General features: G+C 39.6%; 1 protein-coding gene across 1 annotated transcript in view; it reads right to left on the bottom strand.

Moving 5' to 3' along the window:
• Positions 1 to 6,336: 6,336 nt before the first annotated feature.
• LOC133633769 (tRNA (guanine(26)-N(2))-dimethyltransferase-like) overlaps positions 6,337 to 16,260 on the bottom strand; it is a 104,842-nt gene continuing 94,918 nt past the window's right edge. The window contains exons 8-17 of the mRNA XM_062026435.1: positions 15,677 to 15,825; positions 15,466 to 15,549; positions 10,771 to 10,840; positions 10,540 to 10,674; positions 10,380 to 10,465; positions 7,217 to 7,325; positions 7,074 to 7,150; positions 6,873 to 6,992; positions 6,678 to 6,792; positions 6,337 to 6,559 (exon numbers count right to left, since the gene is read on the bottom strand). Coding sequence (XP_061882419.1) covers positions 6,485 to 6,559; positions 6,678 to 6,792; positions 6,873 to 6,992; positions 7,074 to 7,150; positions 7,217 to 7,325; positions 10,380 to 10,465; positions 10,540 to 10,674; positions 10,771 to 10,840; positions 15,466 to 15,549; positions 15,677 to 15,825 — 1,020 coding nt within the window. The 3' untranslated portion in view covers positions 6,337 to 6,484. The remainder of the gene's footprint in view (positions 6,560 to 6,677; positions 6,793 to 6,872; positions 6,993 to 7,073; positions 7,151 to 7,216; positions 7,326 to 10,379; positions 10,466 to 10,539; positions 10,675 to 10,770; positions 10,841 to 15,465; positions 15,550 to 15,676; positions 15,826 to 16,260) is intronic.

Below are 16,260 nucleotides of genomic sequence, written 5' to 3'. Positions count from 1 at the left end.
TCATTAGGTACACAAGCTACAATACCGTAATCCAATACAGTAGATTAGCACGAATAGTGAAAAAACCTGAATATTCACACATCCATAAAAATACTTATATTAAAAAAATAGACCTTTCACACCTCAACACAAAAAGTCTAGTTTGTTTAACCACATTTTTGGATCAAAATATTAGCAATTGCTGTCTTTGATACAAGCACAATAAAGAATAATGTTCAACCGTTACTCCTCAGCCAATCAGGAGTAAGCGTTATCTTTGAAAAGGCGGAATTTTAATATACTTTAACTCACTTATTAAAAAACAAAGCACATTCTACCTATTTTTGGCCTGAATTAAGCATTTTCAAGGATAAAAATGTCCAAATTAAGTAAAAATATCATTACTGCAGTAGTATTGGCCACGTGATGACACCAAACCAATCAGAGTGTGCTGTTTAGTATCGTGGCCACTGATTGGCTCAGCCTCAGGCAGCATCCAGTCGAGGGCTGCAATGATTAAACCGATTAGAAAAAAAGCTTCTAGTTATATTCTGTTGCTGTGATTAACCGTTTAATGAGTGTAACTGATAAAAATCATTAAAATACAGACCACATTTGTAAACGGTAGAAAGAAGGTAACGACATTGAATTAAAGGTAAAATAAGTAAATACAAGGTAAATAGAAGATAAAAGGTAGTAAATCAAAAAGGTAAAATTAGGAATATATAGGGGTAAAAAGAGAAAATTAAAAGGTAAAATAAGGCAAATAAAATGTAAACAGGGTAAATTGAAGGCAAAATAATGAATATAAAAGGTAAGAGAGAATATTAAAGGTAAAATAGGATGCAACAAAGTAAAATAATGTAAAAGAAGGTACAATAAGTAAGTAAAAGAAGGTAAAATACATTAATTAGAAGGTAAATAAATGGTAAAAAAAACAACAAAGTAAAATAAGTTAACTAGAAGTTAAATAATAGATAAACAAAGTCATATAAAAGGTAAAATAAGTTAAATAGAAGGTAAACAAAGGTAAAATAAAGAATATAAAAGGTAAAATATGAAAAAAAGTCAAAGAATGGTCAATGGTAAAAGAAAAGGTAAAATTAATAGAAGGTAAAAGAATGTAAATAAATGTTTAAATAAGTTAAAGTAAGTTAAATTAAGGGTAAAAGAAGGTAAATAAAAGGTAAAGTTAGTTAAAAAAAAGTTAAAATAAGGTAAATAGATGGTAAAAGGTCAAATTAGTTAAATAAAAGTTTAAATAAGTTAAATAGAAGGTAAATAAGTTAAATAGATGGTAAAAGAAGGTAAAGAAAAGGTAGAGTTACTTACAAATAAGTTAAATAGATGGTAAAAGAAGGTCAATAAAAGGTAACATTTGTTAAATAACAGTTAAAATAAGTTAAATAGAAGGTAAATAGGTTAAATCACCAAAATGATTCCCGGGCGCAGCCACCGCTGCTGCCCACTGCTCCCCTCACCTCCCAGGGGGTGAACAAGGGGATGGGTCAAATGCAAAGTTTAATTTCACCACACCTAGTGTGTGTGTGACAATCAGTGGTACCTTAACTTTAACTTTTAAATAGATGGTAAAAGAAGGTAAATAAAAGGTAAAGTTAGTTCAAATGAAGGTAAACAAAAGGGAAAATACAAAGTCATGTAAGGTAAAAGACAGTCTAAGAAGGTAAACAGAAGGGAAAATACAAAGTAATGTAAGGTAAAAGACAGTCTAAGAAGGTAAACGGAAGGTAATTTATGAATATTTGGGCACCACACGATTTGATTCCATTCTTGGGGGTAAAGATTCAGAATCGATTCTCGATTCAAAATCAAGACTTTTTAAAATAACATTGATTGCCAGTTCTATGATTAACTACATTACTACATAAAATAGATAAACAGCTGTGATAAATGTTTATATGACTTTAATAAAGTCAAATACAAATAAGACAACAAGAAAAGTATCCAACACTTCTCTTTTCTAAAGTAAATGTGTAGAGCAGATATGAGCATCTACATCAGGGGTGTCCAAAGTGCGGCCCAGGGGCCATTTGCGGCCCGCAGCTAATTGTTTACCGGCCCGCCACACATTCTGGAAATACTATTGTAAAAAATAAAAATGAACATTAAAAAAAGTGGAATGAGGTGAAATCTAACAAGAAAAAGTTGCAATGTTGACACAAAAGCTGCCATGCAGGATGTTTTTTTTCTTTTGTCTTTCTTTCTTTTTTTGCCATTGCTCAAAAAAAAAATAATGACAAAAAATCCATGTTATAATTAATTATTTTCAAAGCTCCAATTAGTTCAAATGTTTCACTTTAAAATGTTTTATGTGGTAAATATTGCATATATTGTGTAGTTGCCATATAAAAACAAAGTGGGTTTTTTTGACAAAAGAGCATAAAACAAACAAAAATAATAGTTCAAACGTAAAATGGACAGATATATCTGAAGTTGATCTCGTAACTTAAGTGATGAAAGTAAAAAAAAAAAAAAACTCATTAAAATGTATCACTTTATGAGTGGGGCACCTTTTGGATCCCAAATATATTTAGTGGTATTTTATTTATCTTTTCACTGTGATGACTCAAAAATATTAAATAATTAAAATCAATGCTGTCCTGCATTATTGATCTTTTAGGGCTCTAATTACTAAATACTGCATATTTTAGTTTTACTATAAAAAATAGGGATGTCCGATAATGGCTTTTTGCCGATATCCGATATTCCGATATTGTCCAACTCTTTAATTACCGATACCGATATCAACCGATACCGATATCAACCGATATATGCAGTCGTGGAATTAACACATTATTATGCCTAATTTGGACAACCAGGTATGGTGAAGATAAGGTACTTTTTCAAAAAAATTAGTAAAATAAGATAAATAAATTAAAAACATTTTCTTGAATAAAAAAGAAAGTACAACAATATAAAAACAGTTACATAGAAACTAGTAATGAATGAAATTTAGTAAAATTAACTGTTAAAGGTTAGTACTATTAGTGGACCAGCAGCACGCACAATCATGTGTGCTTACGGACTGTATCCCTTGCAGACTGTATTGATATATATTGATATATAATGTAGGAACCAGAATATTAATAACAGAAAGAAACAACCCTTTTGTGCAAATGAGTGTAAATGGGGGAGGGAGGTTTTTTGGGTTGGTGCACTAATTGTAAGTGTATCTTGTGTTTTTTATGTTGATTTAATTGAAAAAAAAAACGATACTGATAATAAAAAACCGATACCGATAATTTCCGATATTACATTTTAAAACATATATCGGCTGATAATATCGGCAGGCCGATATTATCGGACATCTCTAATAAAAAACAAAGTTGTTTTTGACAGAAAAGCCATAAAACCTTTTTTTTTAAAAAGTTGATATAGAGATTTACTGTAAGCGTTAAATGAAAAATAATAATACAAATTAGACTTATTTTTAACATTTTAATAACTGAGACCCTTTATGGTCCCCGGGACCCCTAAAGGTAAAATAAATACAAAAAATCCATATATTTTGTTATGGTTTGAAATGAAAAATATCAAAATGGGCCCCACATGCTTTAATTTTTCCGTTTGCGGCCCTCAGTGGAAAAAGTTTGAGGACCCCTGTTGTACATCAACTATGATTTGTCTGAGTGGCTGGACAGGACAGATTAGCAATAAAAATACAAATTTTGAAAAAAAATATTTGAAAATTTTGATTTTTAAAATCGATTAAGAATCGTTACAAATAAGAAGCGCGCCACCCAAGTATTTTCCCTAAAAATACACATTAAGGCGATAGTGTTTTATTTACTTCCCTGAAAAACTGAAATCTAAGTAAGATGAAATATCTCAAATAAGGGTGATATTTGCTTATTGTCTGTCTGTTAAGATAATTCTTCTCACTAAGCAGATTTTATGTTAGAGGGTTTTACTTGTTTTAAGGGTTTTGGTCCTAAATGATCTCAGTAAGATATTACAGCTTGTTGCTAAGATTTGACGACCTATATTGAGTAAAACATGCTTGAAACTACAATATCAACTGTTGCAAAGCTGTGTCATCAACACTCACAAGTATAAAACTACTTTTTTAAAGTACCGTAATTTCCGGACTATAAGCCGCTACTTTTCCCCCTCGTTCTGGTCCCTGCGGCTTATACAAGGGTGCGGCTTATTTACGGCCTGTTCTTCTCCGACACCGACGAAGCGGATTCCGGTGGTTTTAGTACGCAGGAGGAAGACGATGACACAATGATTAAAGACTGACTTTTCATATACCGGTAGGCTGGTTATTTTGATAACGTACAGGCGAGCACTTTGTATTACTTTGCAGCGTTGTATTATTTGTACTCTGCACGAATGCTGTTCGCCATGTCAAAGATGTGAAAGTTTGATTGAATGATTGAAAGATTTATAGTTAATAAATGGGACGCTTTGCGTTCCCAAACAGTCATCTCTGTCCCGACAATCCCCTCCGTGGTAGCAGGAACCCCTATATACTACGCTAATTACACATCAAAACCCTGCGGCTTATAGTCGGGTGCGGCTTATATATGGAGCAATCTGTATTTTCCCCTAAATTTAGCTGGTGCGGCTTATAGTCAGGTGCGGCTTATAGTCCGGAAATTACGGTAATCATTTCTTATTTCAAGCATGAAAAAAAAACCATGACTGACACAATTGTGTCTCATAATTAAAACAGATGACAGCCAAATGGACTTTGCCGTTTTATTTTCAATGAACCAATAGAAAATATGTACTCATATAGTAGTACACTTGTTATTAGTGAGAATATACTTGTTTTAAGGTATTTTTTGGTTCATTCAGGTTAGCTAATTTTACTTGTTTTGGAAAGTCTTGACAAGCCACATTTTCTTGTTCTATTGGCAGATAATTTTGCTTAGTTCAAATGAAATACCTCAGATTTTTGTATTTTTAGGGCCCGCACGGCCCATTGTCAAAGGAATCCCAAAGGGAGTCCTTTTGCAATTGGACGAAAGGACTTATTGAATTTGTAAGGTTTTATTATTATTATTATTCTTTATTATTTTTCCGCAGCTTTGCGCACTACTTTGCCCCCCTTAACATGCTTCAAAACTCACCAAATTTTACACATACATCAAAAAACGCGTACACAACACTTTAGTCAAAAAACCAAACCCCAAAAATCTAAATTGCGCTCTAACGCCCCCCTAGGAAGAAACACAAAACAAACTGCCTGTAACTCCCACTAGGAAGGTCGTAGAGACATGAAACAAAAACCTCTATGTAGGTCTCATTTAGACCTACATTTCATAATTTAACATCCTCTGGCAAAAACCAACAGGAAGTTGGCAAATCCCCCTTCAAGACAAAATTGTACTAAAAACACTAATTTTTGCCTCTTTGAGCTGTAATATGACCCCCTTAAAATACTTCAAAACTCACCAAACTTTTCACACACATCAGGACTGGCGGAAATTGCGATCTAATAAAAAAACCGAACCCCAAAACTCAAAATTGCGCTCAAGCGAAATTTTTGAATAAAACACAGACAAAACTGCTCCTCAGAGGAAAACACAGACAAAACGGCTTGTAACTTCCGGTAGGAACGTCTTAGAGACATGAAACAAAAACCTCTATGTAGGTCTCACCTACACCTACATTTCACAGATTGACATCTTTCAGCAAAAATCAACAGGAAGTTTGCAATCCCTCCTTCAAAACAAAATGTTTGTTAAAACCGGTCACCAAACATCAAACATTCTCTCCTGTGAGCGTGTTTGTCGTTTCGGCTTCAAACTACTACAGGAGAGCGATTGAACCCTTCTGATTGACGGATACTCAAAGAGTTTGGATAAGTGCTACGGTTTTGATTTTACGATCCTTCAAAGAAAAGAACCACTGTGCCGCAGCACCTAGGAAAAAAACAGACACAACTTCCTCTAACTCCCAGTACGAATATCGTAGAGACATGAAACAAAAACCTCTATGTAGGTCTGACTTAGAGCTAGATTTCATACACTGACCACTTAGGACTAGCACATGCCAAATATGCGGGCCCGACCAACGCTGCTTGCAGCTTTAATTTATTCTTGTTTTTGAACACTGACTTTTTTCAGTGTTGATTAATCGAACAAACTAATTGATAGATTACTCAATTACCCAAAATAATCTATAGCTGCAGTCGCACCTTTAGTCCTTTAAAAGCAACAATGAGTGTTATTTCATGTCTAGAGCACTTTCATAATGTAAACAATGCATTCAGAAGGTGTTTTATGCTCTAGCTGTGAAAATATTTGGTGAATAATTCCTATTTGTAAATCGAAATACATTAACTGAGATAACGAGGGTTTAGTGTTTTGAAATAACTAATTACACAATGGAAGGATTTGAAGTGATATGTTGGGCTTTATTGGACCGTTAGAACAGTCAAAGCAAAAAAAACCCCAAGAAAATAAAAGTCGGCCCACAATGACGTCATTCCTGGGCTCGCTAAACACAACTAAAATACAAAAAAAAGAAAAAGTTATTCCATTTTTTCTTGGGTTGTGTGCTCGGCGTCGTGCAAGTAGGAACATTTATCGCCGTGTGTGCACGTGCCCTGAAACCCAGAAGGATGGAAAAGAACACATGTCCCTTTAAAGAGCGACTCCCCTGATTTGGCGACACTTCAGTAGATTTCAAAATAAAGGCGCGCTCTGCTGCGCGGGAGAACTGACCTGTTTGAACCTCTTGCAGGGAACGTTCCCCAGCTGAGAAGAATCCGTGATCTGGTTCTTCCTCTTGTTCTGGTTTCTAATCTGCTTTTGCTGCAGGTCGTTAGCGATGCCACCACTAGAGGGCGGAAAGACGCAGGTTTAGAGACGAGTGCATGACGGGGGGTGTGGCGTGGAAAAGGACAGCGGCTCGGTCACCCGGCCTTCGCTCTGGCTTTGGGTCCCCAGAAGGCTTGGGGGTTCTCCTGGAACCGAGTCAGGTGGCGCTGGCGAGACTGGGGGTTGGCGTCGTCGCGCACGGTGAAACACGCCTCGAAGCTGTGCGGAGAAAACGGCGTTGAAAAAAACAAAACATGGCTGATATAAGGGAGAGAGTGTGGAGGGAAGGCGGCGCCTCACGCGGGCTCGGTGGCGAGGATCTTGAAGGCGGGGCTCATCCCCGATAGTTTCTCCCGTTTCACCGGGTTGGTTTTCTCCTGCAGGTTGAATATGATTACAAATATAAACAATGCAGAGTAATGTAGTGGCAAACAGGACGTCACCCAGCAGCGCATGATGTCCCAGATGGCGGCGGGCGGAGCGTCCGTCTTGATGGCGTTTTTACAGGCGTGAGAGAGAGAAACTTTGTGGCCTGCGTGCAGGAGAGCAGACCTGCACACACACACACACACACACACACACACACACACACACACACACACACACACACACACACACACACTGGTTATCATTTGGAATGGGGGCCAAGTTTTGGATCATCACTTGTGGGGACCACCCTTTCTACAGGTTGTGGAGGCATAAAAAAAAGGAGGTAAAATGTCCCCTGCCCAGTTAGCTCATACACGTCTTTAAATCTCTGGATTGATGAAGTAATGTGCTGATCATTCTTACTGGGGACCTTGGGGAAAAATAATATTTAAATACATTTAAATAATTTGGCATAATTCACACAAATTTGTACGTGATTACTGAGGACCATTTAAAAAAAAAAAAAGTTCAAATGAAATATGACATGATGGTCAGAATACAGCTGTCCTCTTATAGGAAGTTTCACCACTTAAAATCCTGCATCTTCTGTGACATGACTGAAAACTGCTGTTTAGCAGTAATGAAGATGTCTGCAACTCCAACTACCATATATAGAAGGATGGAACATTCTGTATGTGAATCATACTTTAAGGTAATAATGTTTCTTTAATCATGCTGTATGAAAATGTTATGGGGACCAGGTGGAAGTGATTAACTATACACGGAAGAAGTGTGAGCAGAGCAGCGAGTGCAGTACCAGCTACAGCCCCATGAGGGGGCTGCTGTGCAAATGTCTCACACTCAAACTAACCAGTAAACATGTTTTATGGGCCAACGCTTAAAAATCAGTTAGGCATCTTCAGAATGGATCTGACTATCATTTAAAGAGGTTTCCCTTTAAAGGACCTGTTTTTTTGTCCCCATACCGTCAGAGGTCCCCTAAACGTGACTGTGTAAACAGAGCGATGTCCCCATTAAGTAAGCATTGCCAGAACGCACACCCACACACCCGCACGCACGGCCGCCCGCAAGCACGCCCGCCCGCCCGCACGCACGCACAGCCGCTTGCATGCACAGCCGCCCGCACGCCCGCACATCACATCACAGCACGGCCACCCGCCCGCACACACGCACGGCTGCCCGACAGCCGCCCGCACGCACAGCCGCCCGCACATCACATCACCGCACGGCCGCCCGCCCGCACGGCCACCCACCCGCACGCACGCCCGCACATCACAGCACGGCCGCCCGCACGGCCGCCCGCACATCACGTCACTGATTGCTCCTGCTGCTGCGTCTTCTTATTCTCTGGCTGACCGGGTGAGCTGTGTTAACGAGCAGAGTGGACAGGTCTCAACAAATCTATTCTTAGCAGCCCACATTTATGCCTGGCGGGCCGCCGAGAATAAATGACAGTTATTGTTAACGCTGATATTTTTCGTAGAAGTCTGCCTAGCAACAGTTCGTCGTCACAAAAATAAATCAGTTTTGTTCTGAGTGAGACAGAGAGAGATTGAGTGAGTGGGTGAGAGATTGTGTGAGTGAGAGAGATTGTGTGAATGACTGAGTGAGAGAGTGAGTAAAATCGTGTGAATGAGTGAGTAGGTGAGTGAATGGGAGAGAGATTATGTGAAGAGTGAGTAAGAGAAAGAGTAATTGGGTGAGTGAGAGATTGTGTGAGTGAGTGAGTGAGTGAGAGAGCGATTATGTGAATGAATCAGTGAGTGAGGGAGTGAGAGAGAGATCATGTGAGTAAGTAAGTGAATGAGAGAGATCACATGAATGAATGAGAGAGACAGTGAGTGGGTGAGTGAGAGATTTTGTGAGTGCATGATTGTGTGAGTGAGTGAGTGAGATTGTGTGAATGAGTAAGTGGGTGAGTGAGAAAGAGAGATTGAGTAGGTGAGTGAAATCGTGTGAGTAGATGAGTAGATGAGTGAGTGAGTGAGAGAGCGTTATTGGTGCGAGAGAGAGAGATTCTGTGAGTGCGTGATTGAGTGAGTGGTATCTTGTGAATGAGTGAGTGAGAGAGAGTGAGTGGGTGAGTGAGAAAGAGAGATTGTGTGAGTGAGTTAAATTGTGTGAATGAGTGAGTGACAGACAAAGATTTTGTGAGTGCGTGATTGAGATCGTCTGAATGAGTGAGTGGGAGAGAGAGATTGAGTGAGTGGGTGAGAGATTGTGTGAGTGTGAGTGAGTGAGTGAGAGAGATTATGTGTGTGAGTGAGTGAGTAAGTGAGTGAGTGAGTAAAATTGTGTGAATGAGTGAGTAGGTGAGTGAATGGGAGAGAGAGATTGTGAGAGAGTGAGTAGGTGAATGAGTGAGAGAGATCATGTGAAGAGTGAGTAAGAGAAAGAGTAATTGGGTGAGTGAGATTGTGTGAGTGAGTGAGAGAGATCGTGTGAATAAATCAGTGAGTAAGTGAGTGAGTGAGAGATTGCGTGAGTGAGTGAGAGAGCGATTATGTGAATAAATCAGTGAGTAAGTAAGTGAATGAGAGAGATCATGTGAATGAGTATGTGGGAGAGACAGTGAGTGGGTGATTGAGAGATTTTGTGAGTGCATGATTGTGTGAGTGAGTGAGATTGCGTGAATGAGTGAGTGGGTGAGTGAAAAAGAGAGATTGAGTAGGTGAGTGAAATCGTGTGAATGAGTGAGTGAGTAGATGAGTGAGTGAGTGAGTGAGAGAGTGATTGGTGAGAGAGAGAGAGAGATTCTGTGAGTGCGTGATTGAGTGAGTGGTATCTTGTGAATGAGTGAGTGAGTAGATGAGTGAGTGAGTGAGTGATTGGTGAGAGAGAGAAAGATATTCTGTGAGTGCGTGATTGAGTGAGTGGTATCTTGTGAATGAGTGAGTGATTGAGTGAGTGAGTGAGTGAGTGAGTGAGTGATTGGTGAGAGAGAGACAGAGAGAGATTCTGTGAGTGTGTGGTATCTTGTGAATGAGTGAGGGAGAGAGAGTGAGTGGGTGAGTAAGAAAGAGAGATTGTGTGAGTGAGTGAAATTGTGTGAATGAGTGAGTGAGTAGATGAGTGAGTGAGTGAGTGAGTGAGTGAGTGAGTGAGTGAGTGAGTGACAGAGATTTTGTGAGCGCGTGACTGAGATCGTCTGAATGAGTGAGTGGGAGAGTGAGTGGGAGAGTGAGTGAGTGAGTGAAAGTGAGAGAGTGAGTGTACCTAAACTTGAGCAGAGGTGGTGTATTGCAGTGTATGGTGCTGCTCAAACTGTCCACGGTGTAATAAAGCGGCACGTCCTGCAGCTCCTGTGCGCCAGAAGAGAAGCACAGTTACCCCAAACAGGAAGTTGGCATCAAAAGTGTTGAAATAAAAGTTGTACCTCGGTCACCATGCTCAGCATCCCCTCAATGCGCTTGGACGTGCCAAAACGACACGGGTTTCCTGACACTGCTGTCAACACCTTCTGGACAAAGGCCTGGTCGTGAATAGGTTCCGCCCAGATTGGACCCCCCAGCTAGGAACACACACACACACACACACACAGTATAGGTTACATTAACAAGTCATATTCTGGGCTTTATTGAGCCGCCATTGTTGTCACATGACTCACCTGATGTCTCTGCCCACAGTGTTCACATGATGGTCCCACAGGCGGCCCATTTGCAGCAGAATATTTCATTCTGAAATCAATAATCACACTCACGCCAGTCAGCAACATGAGACAAATAAACATTATTACGGTTACGATGGACTGAACCAGGGAGGGTCCGATCCAATACTAAAAAAATGTGTATTTAAATTATTATAACGATTCTGCGTCACAGGAAAGCAGGACATTTTGTTTGCCTGTCAAAGGCATCCTCTTTTTGCAGGAGTGTCCAAACCTTTTCCAGTGAGGGCCCCCGCAGAAATAAACATTGAAAAATGCGGGTGTCACTTTGCCTTATTTTGTACATTAAAAATACTAAAACCAATAGAAAATAGCTCAATCAATATATGCTAAACTATCTGAACTAGAGATGTCCGACGATAATAGCTTTAAAATGTAATATCGGAAATTATCGGTATCGGTTTCAAAAAGTTAAATGTATGACTTTTTAAAACGCCGCTGTACGGAGTGGTACACGGACGTAGCGAGAAGAACAGAGCGCCAATAAACCTTAAAGGCACTGCCTTTGCGTGCCGGCCCAATCACATAATATCTACGGCTTTTCACACACACACAAGTGAATGCAAGGCATTCTTGGTCAACAGCCATACAGGTCACACTGAGGGTGGCCGTATAAACAACTTTAACACTGTTACAAATATGCGCCACACTGTGAACCCACACCAAACAAGAATGACAAACACATTTCGGGAGAACATCCGCACCGTAACACAACATAAACACAACAGAACAAATACCCAGAACCCCTTGCAGCACTAACTCTTCCGGGACGCTACAATATACACCCCCCGCTACCACCAAACCCTGCCCCCCCAACCCAAAAAAGCTATTATCGGACATCTCTAGTTGGTGTTGTATTTTTTGGAATCGGTTGAAAAATGTTGACATAGTAACAGATTGAATTGAGAATGGGTATTTCGGAATTCCTAGAATTTTGGGAAAACTGGGAATGTGAACTAAAAAAAAAAAGGAACTTTTGTTGTCCCAACTAAGAGGAACGTTTTGAAGGGGGAATGGTCGGAAACGGTTGAAAAATGAGGACTGTGAAAACTTCCCAGGAAGAGGTGAAAATTGGGCTTTGGAAAACCGGGAATAATTTTGAACTTGGAAAATGGTAGTTTGCTTGTCCAAGGTGACATGAATGTGTGGATGGTGGAATGGTTACAATTTGTGGAGAAATGCGGGAATTGTATAAGTTCAAAAAATGGCCCATTCATTTTCAATGGGAAAAATGTCCCGGGAATTCTGGGTAACGTTTTGATACTTGAACAGTTCCAATCAAATGAAAACTGGCAAACTTTTGCGGCAAAATAATAATAATATTAAATAGATGTTTTTTGGATGTAGAACTGGGCATTCATACAATTAATTAGATTACTCGTCACCAGTGTTGGGACTAACGCGTTACAGTAACGCCGTTATTTTCGGCGGTAACTAGTAGTCTAACATGTTTTTTTTTATATTCAGTAACTCAGTTACCGTTACTACATGATGCGTTGCTGCGTTATTTTTTATATAGTATCGGCTAGAACAGGGGTCACCAACCTTTTTGAAAGCAAGAGCTACTTCTTGGGTACTGATTAATGCGAAGGGCTACCAGTTTGATACACACTTAAATAAATTGCCAGAAATAGCCAATTTGCTCAATTTACCTTTAACTCTATGTTATTATTAATAATTAATGATATTTACACTTAATTGAACGGTTTAAAAGAGGAGAAAACACGAAAAAAATTACAATTAAATTTTGAAACATAGTTTATCTTCAATTTCGACTCTTTAAAATTCAAAATTAAACCGAAAAAAAGAAGAGAAAAACTAGCTAATTCGAATATTTTTGGAAAAATTAAAAAAAGAATTTATGGAACATCATTAGTAATTTTTCCTGATTAAGATTAATTTTAGAATTTTGATGACATGTTTTAAATAGCTTAAAATCCAATCTACACTTTGTTAGAATATATAACAAATTGGACCAAGCTATATTTCGAACAAAGACAAATCATTATTTCTTCTAGATTTTCCAGAACAAAAATTTTAAAAGAAATTCAAAATACTTTGAAATAAGATTTAAATTTGATTCTACAGATTTTCTAGATTTGCCAGAATATTTTTTTTGAATTTTAATCATAATAAGTTTGAAGAAATATTTCACAAATATTCTTCGTCGAAAAAACAGAAGCTAAAATGAAGAATTAAATTAAAATGTATTTATTATTCTTTACAATAAAAAAATTTTTTTACTTGAACATTGATTTAAATTGTCAGGAAAGAAGAGGAAGGAATTTAAAAGGTAAAAAGGTATATGTGTTTAAAAATCCTAAAATCATTTTTAAGGTTGTATTTTTTCTCTAAAATTGTCTTTCTGAAAGTTATAAAAAGCAAAGTAAAAAAATGTATGAATTTATTTAAACAAGTGAAGACCAAGTCTTTAAAATATTTTCTTGGATTTTCAAATTCTATTTGAGTTTTGTCTCTCTTAGAATTAAAAATGTCGAGCAAAGCGAGACCAGCTTGCTAGTAAATAAATACAATTTAAAAAATAGAGGCAGCTCACTGGTAAGTGCTGCTATTTGAGCTATTTTTAGAACAGGCCAGCCGGCTACTCATCTGGTCCTTACGGGCTACCTGGTGCCCGCGGGCACCGCGTTGGTGACCCCTGGGCTAGAAACTGAGAAGATCTGAGTGTGTTCTGGGCTTCAGTACAGTGTTGATGTCCTGAAGACATGATTTTATTTCACAATTCCCTGAGAGAAAAAAAGGCCTGTTTAGGCGTGTGTATAGCGGTATGTGTGCTGGATATAGTGACATGACATATAATCATGTCATGTGTGCCTTCCCTGGGTGAAGCCAGGTTTACAGCTATGTTGTGACATGTTGTTATTATGCGGTTTGTTACTTATGTATGTTATGTTGCAGCTATTTAAAATAGTTTTGTCAATTTGTTCTGGCCCCAAATAAATTGGCCCTTTGAAACATATCTTTGTCTTTGTGTGTTGTATGTAGAGCACATTGCTTAGCAGAGTTCAGTGATGCAAATGCATGTCAAGTTGATCAACAGATTGTATTATTCTCCAGTGCAATAACAGTACTGAAATGAAGGCTAAAAGGGCATTAATGGGAGCCTTAAATTTAAAAAAAAGAAAAAGAAGTAACTAAATAGATACTTTTCATAGTAACGCATTACTTTTTAGTGTAAGTAACTGAGTTAGTAACTGGGTTACTTTTGAAATAAAGTAACTTTAACTAGTAACTGGTTTGCAGTAACTAGCCCAACACTGCTCGTCACTAGTAAAAGTAACGACGTCAGGTACCAGTACCAATATTGGTATCAGACACGAAAAAGTGGTATGGGGATTCAAGCCTCTGGTTTTAAGAGGACATGAAGGACGATACGGTCTAGTGCACATATGTCAGAGTCAAGGCCCGCGGGCCATATCCGGCCCGCGAGAAGGTTTTTTACGGCCCTTGGGATGATCTTGATTTATTATTAGAACCGGCCCGCAGACCGCAGATCTTTTACACGCACCAAGCGGATGCCGGTCCAAGGTTCCGAAAGGGGGCGAGCGGCCCGCCGGGACGCGCCTGCCGGCCGAAGGGCTGCAGCCCGGCCGTCAGTCGCGGAGCCCGCCGTGCCACGCGCGCCAAGGGGGCGGGCCGAAACCCGGCCCCGAGGCCCTGAGACTTCTGCTTTGTTTCCCCAAACCGCGCGTCACCGCCGGGCCCGCACCGCCGTCGGGCTGCAGCCCGAGCGTCGGTGGCGGAACCCGTCATGTGCCGCTCGCGCCAAGCGGAGCGGGGGGGTCAAGCGGGCCGAAACCCGCAGGCCACCCCCTCACCACGAGGCCCTGAGACTTCTGCGTTTGACCCCTACGCGCGGCCCGTTGGGACGCGCCCGCCGTCAAGCCACGAGGGCCAGCCGTCGGGTCGCGGAGCCCGCCGTGCCACGCGCGCCAAGGGGCGGGCCGAAACCAGCGGGGGGGTTTCGGGCACCCAACTCGCCTCCCTCCCACGGAGGGAGGAGGGGGGTTTAATGTGAACATTACTGTGCAATCACATATTTAGAGTTTTTACTCAATTCAAGTTTAAAAGTTAAAGTTGAATATTTGTTTTCACTGCATGTTACTTCTCCTTAAACAAAGTGTTGTTTTTGATTTATAGATTTTTGCACTTTATTTTATTGTATTTCAATTTAATTATATTTTAAAAATATTTCAGTTGAGTGGATGATAGAAAATTGCTATTATTGTTTTTTTCTTTGAAGTAAATTTAGCCCACTTTTGCTAAAATAGAAAATATAGGCTACTGATGGTGCCTTGAATACCGGTTTCTTTCATTTAATGTTCATGTTATGGGGATTTTTATATAAAGGAAATTTGTCTTTTGTGTCTGTTGAAAATTAAAGATTACTGACAGAGCCATAAGGAAATATTGCTTTATTTATCTGATCATATTGGAATATATTTGTTAGGTTTTCAGTAGGTTCAATTAGGTTCACTAGACTATATGCGTCATTTAAAAATTTTTCAATGAACATTCGAACAGTCCGGCCCTCGGCTTGTAGCTAAATTTTTTATTTGGCCCTCCGTCCATTTGACTTTGACACCCCTGGTCTAGTGGTTCAAGTTTTCTTACTGTTTTCCGTGGCTGGTTCTTCTACCCATCCTTTGCAAGTGGAAAGAACCGCAGCCGACACAGTTGTAGACCAGAGCCTGTTTGCTGCAACGTGACGGACGAGAACTTGACGTTACATGTCGGTCTCTCCAAATACGCTCAATTCCACTTCCAGTGATCATTCACTGAAATAAAGCAGATAAAAAAAACATGTTTGTACAGCATAAATTACCTGGCTGAGTTTTTGACGGTGGCTTGTCCTGTGAAGACGCGCACAAAGACACGGATGTAGAAGTCCACGCTGACGGACAGCAGGGGCTGAATGTATCGCTGGTACACGTTGGCCCGCTGGTCCAAACTGTGCAGGATGATGCGGAGAGCCTGCAGGGATTGTAGACGATGCAGAATGAACAAACTCTCCGCCATTTCGTTCAGTAAACAAGCTAAACGAGCTTTACAGTGGGTCTGGGTTAGTTTGTTGCCTCAATCCTGTGAGAGTCCTGCAGTGTGCCCAAACAACCACCAGGTAGCATCTGTGAGCAAATAATACTGTATCATCTCTTTCTCTTTAGGATTTAACAGGTATTTTAAAGGCCTACTGAAATGAATTTTTTTTATTTAAACGGGGATAGCAGATCTATTCTATGTGTCATACTTGATCATTTCGCGATATTGCCATATTTTTGCTGAAAGGATTTAGTATAGAACAACGACGATAAAGATTGCAACTTTTGGTATCTGATAAAAAAAAGGCTTGCCCCTACCGGAAGTAGCGTGACGTAGTCAGTTGAACATATACGCAAAGTTCCCTATTGT

This window comes from Entelurus aequoreus, linkage group LG18, assembly GCF_033978785.1.
Source record: "Entelurus aequoreus isolate RoL-2023_Sb linkage group LG18, RoL_Eaeq_v1.1, whole genome shotgun sequence".
Taxonomy (NCBI): Eukaryota; Metazoa; Chordata; class Actinopteri; order Syngnathiformes; family Syngnathidae; genus Entelurus; species Entelurus aequoreus.
This window is presented reverse-complemented; position numbering and strand designations above follow the sequence as displayed.